This window comes from Dromaius novaehollandiae, chromosome 2 (assembly GCF_036370855.1).
Source record: "Dromaius novaehollandiae isolate bDroNov1 chromosome 2, bDroNov1.hap1, whole genome shotgun sequence".
NCBI lineage: Eukaryota > Metazoa > Chordata > Aves > Casuariiformes > Dromaiidae > Dromaius > Dromaius novaehollandiae.
In genome coordinates this window covers 10,600,541-10,615,453 of record NC_088099.1, presented here as the reverse complement: position 1 = coordinate 10,615,453, position 14,913 = coordinate 10,600,541, and the positions used below count along the sequence as shown (strand labels likewise).

Sequence of the window (14,913 nt, the reverse complement as noted above, 5' to 3'; positions counted from 1 at the left end):
TTTATAGAAATCGACAAAACAAAATTCAGGAAGACATATACCTTAAACCCCAGAAGAGGCGGTCGAGAGCAGCTTGTTACAAACTTGAGTAGTTTGCGTTTCTCTTCATCAGTGAAGCTTTCCACAACCCTCCAAAATATTTTTATCACAGGATGGTCTGCTGCATAGCCACCTATGATGAGATTTAAATGATTTAAAGATAGAATAGTTTTATATAAGAAAGAAACCCTTTGGAAAACCTAGCATCAATTTTTAAAAGCTTGGGGAAAATACGAAGAGCAGCAGGCTTACGTTGCTGACCTCCACTATCTACAGATCTCTGAGTATCACATTTTTAGAGTTTCTCATTCATTGCTAATCTTATACCTACCATCTCCCTCAACTTCTTAACTGCAGTTTTCTCCACTCAACTCTATTTATTTTAAATTAGTTTTATTTAGTTTAGTATTTTAGTATTTATCTAGGAACTTTGGATTATTGTCATTCACTGCAAGAATTCGCAAAATGTGCAAGACTCAAGAGGTTACTTCATAAGCCAACTTGCTTTGAAGTAAGCCAGGATGTGAACTTATGCTGCAATAGCTACTCTTTGGTTACATTCATGATGAATGCAGGGAAAAATGAATTAAGATGCCTAGTATTTCTAACAGGGAAAGAATATGAGCAGTCCCTCAGGCTTTCTGAGAAATGATAAGCATCTAAATGTGTTGGTAGAAATAACCACCCCCAAATCATTTGGGGACTTAATTTGAGGGCAGCTAGATACAACCACTGACTAACTTCCATTTAGAAAAGGAATTACATATTCTCTAGTTAACTGTCTACAAACTTGTATTTTAAGTGCATGAATACAATAAACCACATATCTATATGTCCCCACATTTATAAAATCTGGTGTTAATTTTTCCCAACCTTCTGAAATTCAGGCATCTATCTAGAGAGTTTGGCCACAAAGACTAGCAACGAGGACCTTACAACTTCTTTTAAAAAGTAAGCTAGGTTGAAAAGCAAATTTATTTATTCCTGAATCAGTCATAACAGATTTTTTATTTAAGTAAAATATACTCACCTGAATAGTTGGTGAAAGATTTAAGATCATCCAAACTAATAGGAACCTGGGCACCAGATATCAAAACCTAATAGTAAAGTAAATGGGACGATTACATTACAGGTAGAAATTAAATGTTTATTTGCAGTTTGAAGTAAACGTTTTAGGAGTTTTAAGCAAAAATACCTGTATTTCCTGTTGATCAAACATTCGAAGCCATTCAAGATTCACAACATTGGCCAGCCCCTGACGAAAAGCAAGGCAATGCTGTCGAATTTGTTTGTTTAATCGGTAGTCTGCCACCAGATGGATGTACGCTATTCGGTTAGCACTGGTGACAGGAATATCTTTTCCACCTGGCTTCAGCTCAACCACCTATAAACACAACAATTTTCACAATCTTGGTAAACTTTAATTCAGTGTGCTGCAAATGGAAAACTGAACTGCGAAACATTCCAGTGAGTGATATATATACTTGAGAGTAACTAGAATATACTCAAGAATACTCACCTCAAAATAAGCTAAAAGATTATTACAAGTGTAGTTATTTTCTGTTTACTCCTAAAGGCAAGAGAACAGTGTATGGTACCCAGTTTTCAGAGCAAGACCTTCAGCTGCAAGTACACAGAACTGACCACATGGCCCTGTGCTCTATTACCAGAAAGTAAGTAGATTCAGCCATATCAGAGCTCTTTTGTAAGAGGTGATGTTTAAGGCTAAATTCACCATTGCAAATCGAACAAAAACTGAGGTGAAATCTTCCCCTTGGTAAAACCAATGTGAGCTTTCCCCTAGCTTCACTGCTGCTAGTAAGTGCCCTGGGATATAGACTAGCCTGTAAAAGCATAGGACTCACACATCACTGTTTCCTTCCAGTTGAATTAGGAAGCTCAACTTGACTGGCTGTATTCTTCTGTTTAACTGTTTGGTGCAAGTGAACTCTGCAGAATCACATTAAAACCAGTGCCCACTGAGTCAAAATTAAGATTCTGATACAGAGCTGATTTACAGAATGATAAGCATTCAAAATTCATGCTGCTGTACAGCTAACTTACATATGTTCAGTAGTATTTCCAAAAAAAAAAAAAAAAAAGGAAGAAAAAGAAAGAAAAAGAAAAAAAACCCAGACCTAAATCTTATCATTCTACTGAGAAGCTTGGTTTTTGTCCTTCAAGTACATCAAGATAAACTAGCATGGAAGAATGTATAATGAAAAAACCCAAAACAATGATACTGTCACTGCACTAAGATATAAAACAATTTACAGTAGGATAATGGGTAGTAGTTGTTAAAACATTAATGATCTTTACATATTCTACAGAGCCTAGTTTTGCTGAGTAGCCCAATAAGAACAGAATACTAAAAAGAGCATTAAAAAAATTAAAAACTGAGATATGTTCATCTGCTCTTCTCAAACCTTCAGAAAAAGTTTATTTTTCTACACTCTACAGTCAGGGATTTTTTTTTTCCAATTGTTAGCAAACTGTATGCATTTTGATCCATGGTAATGATCACATCCTTATAACACAGAGAATTAAGCATAAATTGTGAATAGCTTCTTTTGTAACGTACTACCTAAAAATGTGAGCTGTTCCAGTACTAAGCAAAACGCAAAGTGTTACGATGAAAAATCTGCAGCACTTTTGAGCATTCACATTTTTACTGATTCATACATTTTTTTTTTTTTTTTAAGGCCAAAGGAGTACATTAAGATCTGTTATTTGACCTCTCAGATAACAAGACCCAGAGAAATCTATCTAGAGATTCCTGCATTTAACTCAATAAATCCACAGATGAGTTAGAACACATTTTTTAGAGAGACAGGCAATCCTGGTATAAAGACTTCGTATGATGGAGTATTTACCACTTCCCTTGATAAACTAGGCCAATCCTGAATTACCATGAGTGTTAAAAGTATGTCGTACTTCCCACTTTAATCCTTCAGCTGCAAGCTTCTCACTTTTTTTAAGCCTGCAGTAAAGAACTCACCAATACCCCGCATCACCTCTGTGTGTGGGAATTGCTATGTTCAAGTCCTTCTCCCTGAAGAATCAAGTAAAATGAAGATGGCAATCTAGCTTGCTCAGTGTCATGCCCTGATCGCCTAGCAACCCGCACTGCACACATGGGTTTGCCCTCTGAGCGAGTCCTCTTCACCGAGACTCATGGACACAACCAACACAACAGCCCTTGCAGAGCCTGGCGTGTGACGCAGCTGCCTGCTCCAGAGGGTACAGCCCTCACGTGACAGACATGAACCAGTCTGCACTAACTGGCCTGAGGTGGACTCTTTTCCTCGTGAAGTCCACAAGGAGCATTTAGAAAGATAAGGGATATTGTCCAGACCACAAATGAAACGTTTGATGAGAAGTTGCTAAGCTTCTTCCCCTGCTACTGCAGGTAACCACCCTGGTTAGAAACTTGCCATGTTCTACCTACTACCCTTTTTAGTACTGTTGCTAGGAAGCTTGTCAATAATTTCACTCATCTAATGATTAGAAACATTATAATTTCCAGTTCCACTCCAACAGGTAAAGTTGGTTCATATCCATTCTTCTTAAAAGTTCGGTATCGTCCTGTAGCTTAAACAATATTGTCCTACAGCTTCTTTTCCCTCTCCAATTATATCCATACATATATATCCATATATATCACAACTGCATCATTACCTGTTCTTTTGTCACTACTTCACCAAATAAAACTTCTCTCTCTGAAGTAAGAGCATGTTGAATTCAGCCATATTAAAGCATATTTATAGCACTTAACTTACCAAGCTTCTCTTAAAAACATGGGCACCATCAATAAACAAACTAATAGTTATTACTCTTTTTGCATTCCACATTTTTTGTTAGGTCTCTTTCAGTATTTACGTAGAAAGTGGCTCAAATCAACTTTCTTTCTAAAATGGTAAAAGGGAACTACTGGCAGAGATTTCTAGAAACCACTGTATTTAGGATTCATCCCTGCACTTGGTGAACTAGAATTCAAACTGCTAACCTCCTATGCAAGCCAGCAAATAGAGGGCAGGACACAGATCTGCTTATCCTTATGCTTGCATTATAATTATGTTGTCTGCATGTGTTGTCCTCCCCATGGTGGTCTAAGGATATAGGGAAAGGTGTATCAATTATCTAATGAAAGCTATTTTCTCTCCCTACAATGCTCATACTGCAAATCTGAGAAAGCGCTGTACTCTTTTGGACCACTGTTTAAAAGAAAATAGGAAAAATATAAAAAAGAAAAAAAAATTTTGCTTTTGTTTTTGCATTTTTATTCAAAGTAGCAAATCTTGATTTCTGATCTAGCAACGCTTTGTGGCAAAAAAACCCTACAACACTGTAACCTTCAGTTTAACAGAATCTCACAGAGTTTTACTGTGATCTCACTACCCATTTGCAAAGTTTGTAAATGTGAGATTAATTCTACCAGCACTGTATCATAGTACCACCACAGTTTGAGAGAAAAAGGACAAATGTAGCAGGAATAATAAATACATTATGCCGCAAACAGTAAGAAGGATTTTGAGCAGAAAGACAGAAAATGCTAAAGTCTGGGCTGGCAATAAAACTATAGTAAATCTAGATGCAGTTCCGTTTTCCCTCATTCTTTATTTTCATATGTACCAAACATGGTACTACTGTAGAATTCCCACTCAATTCTAAATGTCAGGAATGGTTGTTAAACAGTTCTTGTTCAGAAAGGTCACAACACAATCTATCATGTCTTAAAAGATTTACCAGCTTGAATTTTATTTTTATCTGTTCAATTTTACCACTAGATGGTGCAAAATAGTAACACAGGTTATGCAGGAGGTAAGAGAATAGAAAACTTCCTCAAAATGTGCATACTTATATCATCACCTCATTTCCATTTTGTAGCTCTAAATTTAAAAGAAAAATCAAACCAATTTCATTTTAATTTGGTTAGTTATTAAAATATATTTAAAAAGCAATCAAAAAAGTATATGTCTTATTTAAATAATAGGTATTTGGAACATTCACATAATACCACAGATAATTGAATTCTAGTCCACACTGACACAATATATATCTTTAAAATGAAGGGAAAATATCAATGTGGGATAGAAAAATATCATGTTTAAACATATGCAAGAAAAGCTGTTTCCCTATTTGTAGAAACATGCACGTAAGCGTTGCATCAGGCCTCCAGTTCATGGTTAGATACACCTCAAACTACTGTTGCATGCACTTCTTAAGCACTAATGTTTCTCTTGGCTATAAATTCAGTTACATGTTTCCGTGGGAACCTACTTCCAGAAAATGTGCCCAACTTACATTTATAGTCCTATTTAAACATACGAATATTAAGGTTTGCAAAAAACAAGTAAATCCCTGTATTTTCTGTATGCTGGCATTCAAGTGAATGGGTTCAGGTGAGCAGTGAGTTACACTATTCTACATACTGCAAATAAGTTTTCAGACATCAGAGTAATATTGAAATAAATAGTCACAATAAAATCAAAAAAGCTTAGTGAAAAACATACAATTGGCCAAGCAGAATCAATTCAGAAAATTAATTTTCTGGCTCATCAAGAATAATTTGTCACACAAAGCAGCTTTGTAATGTGATTACAGGCAGGCAATGGGAAGTCTCTACTGGCAGAGGAACTTAATGCTAGGTGCTCCATGAGCAAATCTGGCAGGGGTAGCTGCTTCCCAGGCTAATGGAGAAAAGGGGAATATTTGGAGAGTAAAGTGGGAAATATTTTAGGAAAGAATAAGGGACCTTTTACCTAGGTATTTTGAAGTATGAAGAGCTTTGTTGTGTTTGAAGACTGAAGACATACATTCGGTGCAATTTCAAAAAGCACTCTTTGAGATGAGTTTAAGAACTCCTACAAGCCTGTTTATGGGACAAATGAGAATATTTTACCCCTTCTCTTGGAGTCTGGTAACTTTTGTCCAGATGATCCCTAAGTTTTTTCACTATTCTAAAAATAAGTAAATAAAGGTTTTCTTTCTTTCCCTGGCATCTGCTTTCCAGATGTTCAGGCAGGAGTCCCTGGTAGGATTTTGCATTTGAATGCCTGAGAATGCATTTGCCATAAGTGTTATAAATCTGCCTGAGAAGGATCAGTATCAACTTAAATATTTTTGCTTCTGAAAAACCTCCAGAATCCTTTTTCCAAGCCACTGTATCCTAGTAAAGCAGCTGCCAGGACAAAAAACTTCATAATCATTTTTAAGGCTTCAAAAATTTTCTCTCAAGAAATTTAAAGGCAAAGAACTCTCCCATTGTCAGTCAATATGTTTTCAGTAACAGAAATGGCATTTGCATCTACTTTAAAAAAAAAAAAAGGGTATCTTGAGATCAACTTCGATACTATTTGGATTTCACAGAAACTGCTGCTTCATATAATAAAGTGCTTTTCTGGGGATTTGTTTATGAAGGCCTTCATTTATGGAGTCTTCTGATCATATTCAGACTGTTCTGATCCATTTAATTTCAAGAATCATTGTTTGAGAAGACTCTGAGTACAGAATCTAATGTTTTTGAAGGAGTAGCAGTACATATTTGAATCTCTTCCTCTCATCTCCAGGACAGACACAAAACTTGCCTCCTTCATTGGGGGAAAAAAAAAGAGAGAGAGAGCACGTGCGTGCAAGGGAAGTGTTAAGGGAGTAAGAGGTCTGAAGAAGAGAAGGTATTTTCTTGAACATGTTAACTTAAGCTTATTATAAGCATTTTATCACCTTCTAACCTACAAGATAAAAGGAAAAATTAAAATATATTATACAGGTACTTGAAGGGATCTGTAACTAAATATATAACTGATATTCTTTAGAGACTTTTTACTGGCTACCATTTTATGCAGCTAATCCAACGGCTGCTGGAACATCACTGCATTACCTGATTCTTTATCAAAAGCTAAAGCTATTTGGGGAGAAAAGGTTGATCGCATAGCTCCCCTAATTAGCAGGTCTAATGTGCAAATTATTAAGTGCCTTTTTCAGCTTCTGGTGAATGCACTTTTACAATAGTTTAATGGGATCTAAAAGCACATTACAGGATTGGAATCAATATCCTGATAATAGAAATTCTACCTTCTACTCCTGACAGAGGCAATAGTGCCCCTTCTGAATGTGTCTTTCACTGCAGATAATGCTTTTGTGCCACAGTTGCTGGATGGACACTGTCATGAGGATAGCTATTTACAATGGTAGATTTATGATGCATTTATTGGGCACTAATTTATTAGACACTAAAGTGGCTGTTTAGCTGAAAACTAGAGATAATGTACATTAGACATAAAGAGTGCAAATTAAGCTCTTTTCTCAAAGTGAATTAGCCTTACCTTGACACAATTAATTGGTATGCAATGGTTGCATGAGTCAAACACCACACAAAATGTATTTATCTATATGAGGCTTATTATGATGTTGAAGTGAAATATAAAAAGTAACTTGCTGCATTCAAATACAAAAAACAGTTAAAGAATCAATTAGTTCTGCTGAACTACACTAAAATGCAGTTTCATTAAAAGGTGGTTTATACTTTAAGGATATAATGCTACCTCTCCAAGTATGAGCAGAGTACTATAGCATCAGAATACTCTATTTATTGAGTTTAGTTACTCAGAAGCTCAGTATTATAGTCAACCTTCCTTTTAAACTTATGACAAATAGTTAATAATCAGAAGTCTTGATACTAGTAGCCATAGCCCTCAGAGAATTTTAATGAACAAATTAGACTTCAAGGCAAGAATGCACTCGGTACAAAGTTTTTGTGGCAGTCGGTAGAGCTGCTAACATCTCTCTCTTGGACCTCCTGGTGCGCTGTTTCTGAACTATTTCTCTTTTCTATCTCTTTCTACCCTACTTGTTCAGCTAGGCTCTAACTTCTATGCATAACTGATTTTTAAGGACACATATTCCAGACGTAGTACAGAAACCACAACCTCTCCAGAAAACAATAGCTATTTTTAGCTAAACTGTATTTGTGTTGGCTATGATCAAAAACACTATGACTTGAAAGCATTTAAGTGAAGGGGTTTTTCAGATTTTTTCCCCTCAAAACCCTAGGTTATATTAGAAACTGCCAACTTCTGCAACCTAGTAACCAAATAGATGTATGCTACAGAAATCAATTCGGTGATCGAATAATTACTTTCTGAACATGCGACAATAAAACTCCTGCTCTATAACTAAGAAGATGCTTTCCTATACATCCGTAGTACATGCCTTTATCTCTCTCTCTCTCTCTTTTTTTTTTTTTTTTTTTTTTTTTTTTAAGTATTCTTCTAAAAACAGTGCAGCTCAGAGGTTTTTATATAGTGAGTGGAACCAAAGTGGCAAGTGGCTTATGCTTTATATGAACCATTATTTATGTTAGGTAATTGCTGACCCTCTCCCCCTTAAATATGATTTATGAACCCAAAATATGAGGATACTATTTTAAATTGTAACAAAATCCAGCTTTTAGGATCTTCCCAAATGACAGGAAATGGATGATGGAAGAATAAAGTCTGAGCTTGTTGCCATTAAAACAGAAGTCTTAGGCATCAAACTTGCTATGATTTAAACATCTGTAAAAGAGCACAGTGTAACAATTTCCAGGACCAGCTGCTGCATCTCAGTGGTTCTGCTTCCTCAGCTGGACTGTGTGTAGTCCCAGGCTTCCTTCACCAATAGGGAAACTGAAGAGAATGGTTTACCCCCTTTCATAATCTATTTCTTCCATAAGAAATCAGGCCTGAATCAGGATGCTGTTGCACATCACAATGTTGCCATGTCTATTTTTTCAACCCAGGTTATGAGTAGTGGAAAGGAAACGAGAGACAACTCCTGAGCAGTGCTTTAGGCTCCACATTTTGATAACGAAATAATCTACTGATATACTAACATTGGAGCAGCACTTTGAGAGAAAGATAGCTAAGGAATTAAATACAATCCTGAGTAGCCTTCCTATAGCTGCAAACAGATTTCTGCTTTTGCTCTCATCTCTGCTATTCAGAACAGGACAATGGTGAACTGAAACAGAACAATGCCATTTCCAACTCTCTCTTCTTAGAGAAGCCCAGGAACAGCACTCACTGAAGTGAGCAGCTCAAAAAATAAGCCTAGGGCATGGAGAAGTGATTTGACTTTCTCCAATATCTTGGGTAGATGCACCTCGTTGGGTGGGAAAAGGAAAAGAGAGAGAAAATAAATATGCTCTGATCCTTCCAGCAGCCTGGTGGTTTTGTGAGAGGTTCGTGTTTGTCACAAACCTAATTTATTCAGAGTCTGCAACCTGACAAGCAAAGTACAAGATCACCCCCTTGGTAAGAAGCCCTGCACCATCTTCACTCTCAGAAGCAGTGTCTCCACCAGCTTAGCTATGCTGAACATAAATCCTACCTCTTATTGGTCTGATGAATCGTGATAGATAGATAGATAGATAGAAAGAAAGAAAGAAAGAAAGAAAAAGAAAGAAAGAAAGAAGGATGCAGGAGAGTGACTAAGAAACTGAAAACAAAGCAGCTATTGAAGGAGACATTTTTTAAAGAAAGAAAGCAGAGAAGAAAAGATAAGAATAAAACAGAAGAAAAGAAGAAAGAAAATATAGGAAAGGTGTGGTAGGGGAAAAAATATATATAGAAACGTACTGACAGGCACATACACAAATGCACTTCTATATGTGGATGCATACACAAACCAGAAAAAAGGAAGCAACAGAGCAATAAAAAGGAAGATACTTTTTTCTTTTAAAATACTGACAGAATTAAGACTATAAAAATGACTAACAAACATTAAAATCAAATATAACAGGCAATGAGAACGACACGATTTTTATTCCTCAAAAATAAGGGGAAGCATGACAACAAAATCCCAGAAAGTTAACTCTCTGAGCACATACAGGCATACTTTTCAAGTCCTGGTGATTAATTCTCTACTACGAGCACAAGTGATCTTTACCATCCACAAGAGAGCAAATAAAACCCATTACTAATTCTGTAGTGTAAAGTTGCCATAAAAGCTCATATTGTAAGGACTTAAATAAATGGCTTAGCTTTTAGAAGCACTGAACAACAATTTCTCCCCTCTGACTCAACTAGCAGCTCAGCCCCTCAAAAAAATTTGGCCTTTTTGTTGTTGTTTTTTAAAGTCCAAGTTCAGGCCCCCAAGTTTGAAAATTCTGAGTATCAGTAACAGCTAAAGGAGACAGCATAATAACTCTGGTTCCAAAAAGCAGCATAAAGTTTCTATATTCTATAGTTTATATACCATCTAACTTTTGCCATTATTTGAAGTGGAATCGAAGAACAATTTAACACTTGTGCCTTATCACTTTCACATTCAAAAATTAATTAGTAGGGATGCTAATGATTCATCAGTCAAACGTAACAGAAAAAAATGCCAAAGCACCACTCTTACCTGTGCTTCCCCAAGGTCATTATTTACCACAGTGAAGTTTAGTCCAAGTTCTTCTACATCCCCTTCATAGCTCTTGAGAAAAAGCAAATTCTTGTACATTTCTGGATCTAATGAAGCTAAATGATGAATGTCAACATCAGCACTTGTCCCCAGTAACTTTGAGAGGAAAAAACTAGCAAATGGTAGCTCCACCAGCATATTTTCATAAAGAGCCTAAAAACCAAAATGATTTTAAAAAAATATTAGATTTTATTGTAGTACCACATAAAAATTCTAAAAGCTATTGTGTATTTCTTAACTTTTTGGTAACTCCTCTTTAATTTAGTGCCTGAATAGGATCTTGTGGTATCACGATATCCCACCTATTGCATCAATTTAAAAATGCTTAACTGAAGCTTGAAATTTGAATATCCTTTTTAAATAGCAAGCTCAAAAATTTACAAGTTAATTATGCAGTGATTTAAAAGGTAAGGCCATGGCTCATCTGTCCTTAATCTTTTTGTCCAAACTGTTAGATCAAACAGAAAGTGTATCAACTGTATACATTATTTGTAAGAAAAACCAAAGTCTCTTAAAAGACAAGGCAACGGCACCAAGAACTTCTTTGAAAAAGTTGTCATCTCTTCCCCCATTCCATCGACCCATCTGGTTCTTCACAAGCAAGATTATTCCATTCATAAATTGCTACATGTGAAACAAATACAGTTTGACCCTGAAAAGTAACCATGTAAAAACCGTACTCCTTAAAAAGCATTTTTTTAAACTGTTTAAAAACAGTATTTTTCTCAATGAATTGACAGGTGCTGTTCCTCTTGCATATTATACAGATTCATCGTTGTGTACTTCAGCAAACAATACATTACTTCTGTTTATTCCCTCTAAAATCAATCAATAAGGCTAGGAGAAAGGACAGCTGAATTCTACTACTTACAGGCATCATCGAATAACATTGTAATTTTCCAAGTCCAGGGCCTGTCAGTAACACGTGTATCATATGCTCAATCTGCATATGCCTGACATGGTTACCATTGTCCAAAGATCGATGAATCAAAAATGAGCCTGATCTAAATCTGCTTAATGCAAATGTATATTTCTACTGTAAACTACAGATTTGCTCAGGAATTTTCAAAAATGCACAAAGCCCCAGCAATACCATTTGCAGTTGCTCTAATTTACTGTTGCATTTCCACATAACGCAAAACAACTCACATAATCATTAACAACTTGTTGACCAGAACAGAAAGTACTTATGACAACCCTTGAAAGAAGGAGAGATGGAAATCTTAGGGCTAGAAAGCAAAAGCCCATCAACATTTAAAGAAAGCCTATAAGAACAAAGGAAAAACAACCGTAGATTTCTCCCTTTAAAAAAATCCCTAAAATATGTTTTCTATTCATAGTCTTTCCCATTGTCCATTTGTTTGCCGCATCAGCATCTCTAACACTGACAATCCATTCTTTAAAGTATCATTAATATCACTGCCAGGCAGATCAGAAAAGGCATCATGAACATAAAGAATAAAAAGAGAACAAATAATGATTTTAAGAGCTGTGTTTTGGCATTACTTAATTCTTCCATAGTCTCCTGCAAAACTCAGAAAAGGAAGTACAATGAGCAAAAAAGCAAAAAGCCCCCAACAAATGTAGCAGTAATCACTCAATGATATTCCAACACAGATGTTAAGAAAAGCATACACAATTCCTTAAACTTTTGAAAGAACATTTCTATGAGGTGAGTTAGACCTTGCAGAAAGAATTGAGAATAATGAGTTCAAAGCCAAAGGGTGCATTATATTTAGAGCTATATGATTTATTCAAGGTGTAGAAGTCGAAATCCTCATTTGTATAGTTGACTTTAAAAGCAAACTAGAAGGATAAATCATTAATTTTCAATGTATAAGGTCAGTGTTTGCTGTTCCTGCATTAGTAACAATAAAACCATTGTAATTCCTTAAATATATCAAAGCTACTCGAATTTAAAATGGAATTCCATCTATGACTCATAAAATGTAAATGCAGAGGTGTAATTTTTTACACAAGGCAGGTTTAAGCCTTTAGAGCATTTAATATACAAGGACTAATAAATGATAGCACTAAAAACTATGATCACATCAGCTAAATGGATTATAAATTAAATTTCCATAATGTATGCAACTGAAATACAAATGTAGACATAAATCAAGGTATTTTCTAAACACAGGTTAATTACACAAATTCAAAACCTGTCTATTTTTTATGCAAAATAATCCACTTAGCATTTTTCATACCAGTCTTAAGTCTTAGCCACTTGTAACACTTGATCCTAGAAGCCTATCAATAATTTCACGTCAAGGAAAAACAGCAATAGGTATACTGAAGAAACTTGTATGTTATTTTTCAAGTGTCTGTCTTTTATGAGTGTTTATTGCTAGAAATTGTGCCAAAATGATTTGAAATAAAAAGGATTAATTATAGTAGAAGCTTTTTAATATAAGTGAGTGCAGCTGCAATGCAATTAATGCAAATTGTGACGCTATCAGGAAAATAAATGGGAACAACATCACTGGCTATTTCTGTTTGCTGCCAAATAACTTCAGTAATTTACTACATTAAGAATCAATAAAAAAATAATGCTTTTCAAATGCATCACTATTAATCTTCAGGTAGTTCCAAAGTGAACATTTATAACTTCATCTAAAAACTATATAAAGTATTTTTAAATAAAAGAAATTGTGCAACTTGAAAATAACTTTAATTACTACTACTTGTCCTAGCAAAGTGATTCCAATATTAAAAACAAAGTATTTTTGGAAACCAAGACAAGCAAAATGTTCTATTAATATAAAAGTCAAACTATCCTAATAAAGTTTAATAAAAATGCACTAAAACTGTGGTAAATAAAATCATGATAAATTCCAGTTTTTCCAGGGGCAAATTACACCATTATAGCTCCAGCATTGTTTAGAGATGCAAAGAAATACCCTGTGTGATGGAGTATTAGCTGAAACTTTATCTTTCAGTCCAATTTCTTGATTTCTCAGTCAGCATAAACTGATAAAACTACCTGGGGCTGCCAAAAGATGTGATTCCACCCATTCTTGCCTGCAGGATGAACCAAGGCAGCCCGCTGACTCGGTGCAGTCGGGGAGGTGCTGGTTGGCTTCTGTCAGGTCAGACAACCAATCCAACTCACAACCCGAGGAGAACAGCAAGACCATTTGTTTCAATGGCAGCGCAGCCTCAGATCAGCCCATCAGCTAGGCAACGCCACCCTGACACTGGGACTTCTTGGCAGCAGCTAACCATGAGATTGGTTTAGCTGCAATAAAAGGGGAGATCTTCCCCTTCTCTCATATCCCTGGTGAACTGCCTTGGGGAACTGTAAGTTACCCGTTTTTTAAGCTTAGTTTTCTGCCTGTTCAACTCTTTGAACTGCCCCTCTGCAGCATCAGCATAAGGGAGAGACAGGAGCCTGGAGTCAGTGACAGGGGGAAGCACCCTGCCACAGCTGGTAGACTGACAGCAGCAGTATGAAGCTGCACCACAAAAATATACTTACACATGCACTTTATCCAGCAGAAGGCTACACTACCCCAGAAGCTGTCCTCTCTTTTCCTCCACCAAGGAACAGTGCTGAAGGCAGAAAGTGGCTTGCTCTTTGAGGGAGGAGACCTTTTCCGTTGGGCCGCAAGTCTTAAGCTCCTGTTCACACACTGCTTGATGCAGTGATCTGCTTGATCGCATATATTACAACACATTCATTGAAAATGAACTCTGCTCCAATTCCAAGTGCTCTAGTCCTTTGGCAAATTTCCTCTAACTTTTATGGCCATCATCTATGGGACTAGCGTCATTCTATGATGAATTTTGACAGCTCATGTTCCCAACTTTCCTAGCAAACTAGCCCTTTAATTGACTTCATTGTCTTTATGCTGTAGCCCCATAAACTACAACTCTCATAAAGGAAAAAAATATACATAGGAAGTCATGAAAGAGCAATGGTGGTCAAACATGAGGTTCGATTTCTGGTTTCTAAGGCTCAGATGGAAAAAAAACTTAATGAAGCCTCGACACCTCTGCCTCCTACACAGGCTATGAGTAACAGCATCCCACTTTGACCCAGCTGCAGCCTGAAGATGCAGGTGTGAGATGGGTAAGAGGCTGGCTGGAAGCAGAGCAGGGTGTCCACATCAGGGCAATCAGCCAAGTAAAGTCGTGCTCCTAGGTGCTCCATTACCTGTAGTTAAAAGGCTATGTCAGCTTAAAGGGTCAAAGTGGATTTTGCAGCACTGTTTCAAAATCAAGGTGTAGTTTAGGGATGCTCTTACGGCAAAGTTATGACATTTCCAGATAACCATCAAAATAATGTAAAATCATAAGTTTCTGAAAACGCTAAACAAAAAAAAAAATCCTTACTTGTTTTTAGGTAACAAATTAGTTTTTGTACTCCTCAACCCACTTTCTTCCCATTGTCTCAGGATGCCTTGCTAACAGCTATTTTAAAATATA

The 14,913-nt window shown here is 36.2% G+C and overlaps 1 protein-coding gene and 1 long non-coding RNA gene across 3 annotated transcripts in view; one reads left to right on the top strand and one right to left on the bottom strand.

Annotated features, from left to right (window-relative positions):
• The window catches only part of UBE3C (ubiquitin protein ligase E3C), an 83,270-nt gene that overhangs the window by 7,072 nt on the left and 61,285 nt on the right, over nt 1–14,913 (bottom strand). The window contains exons 19-22 of the mRNA XM_026103006.2: nt 10,426–10,638; nt 1,235–1,423; nt 1,070–1,136; nt 42–172 (exon numbers count right to left, since the gene is read on the bottom strand). Coding sequence (XP_025958791.1) covers nt 42–172; nt 1,070–1,136; nt 1,235–1,423; nt 10,426–10,638 — 600 coding nt within the window. The remainder of the gene's footprint in view (nt 1–41; nt 173–1,069; nt 1,137–1,234; nt 1,424–10,425; nt 10,639–14,913) is intronic.
• The window catches only part of LOC112984872 (uncharacterized), a 40,699-nt gene that overhangs the window by 17,755 nt on the left and 8,031 nt on the right, over nt 1–14,913 (top strand). The window contains exon 4 of one of the 2 annotated variants that reach the window (XR_010387535.1): nt 1,616–1,712. The exons of the other annotated variant lie outside the window; for it this stretch is intronic. This is a non-coding gene — a long non-coding RNA (uncharacterized LOC112984872). The remainder of the gene's footprint in view (nt 1–1,615; nt 1,713–14,913) is intronic. 2 annotated transcript variants of the gene reach the window in all.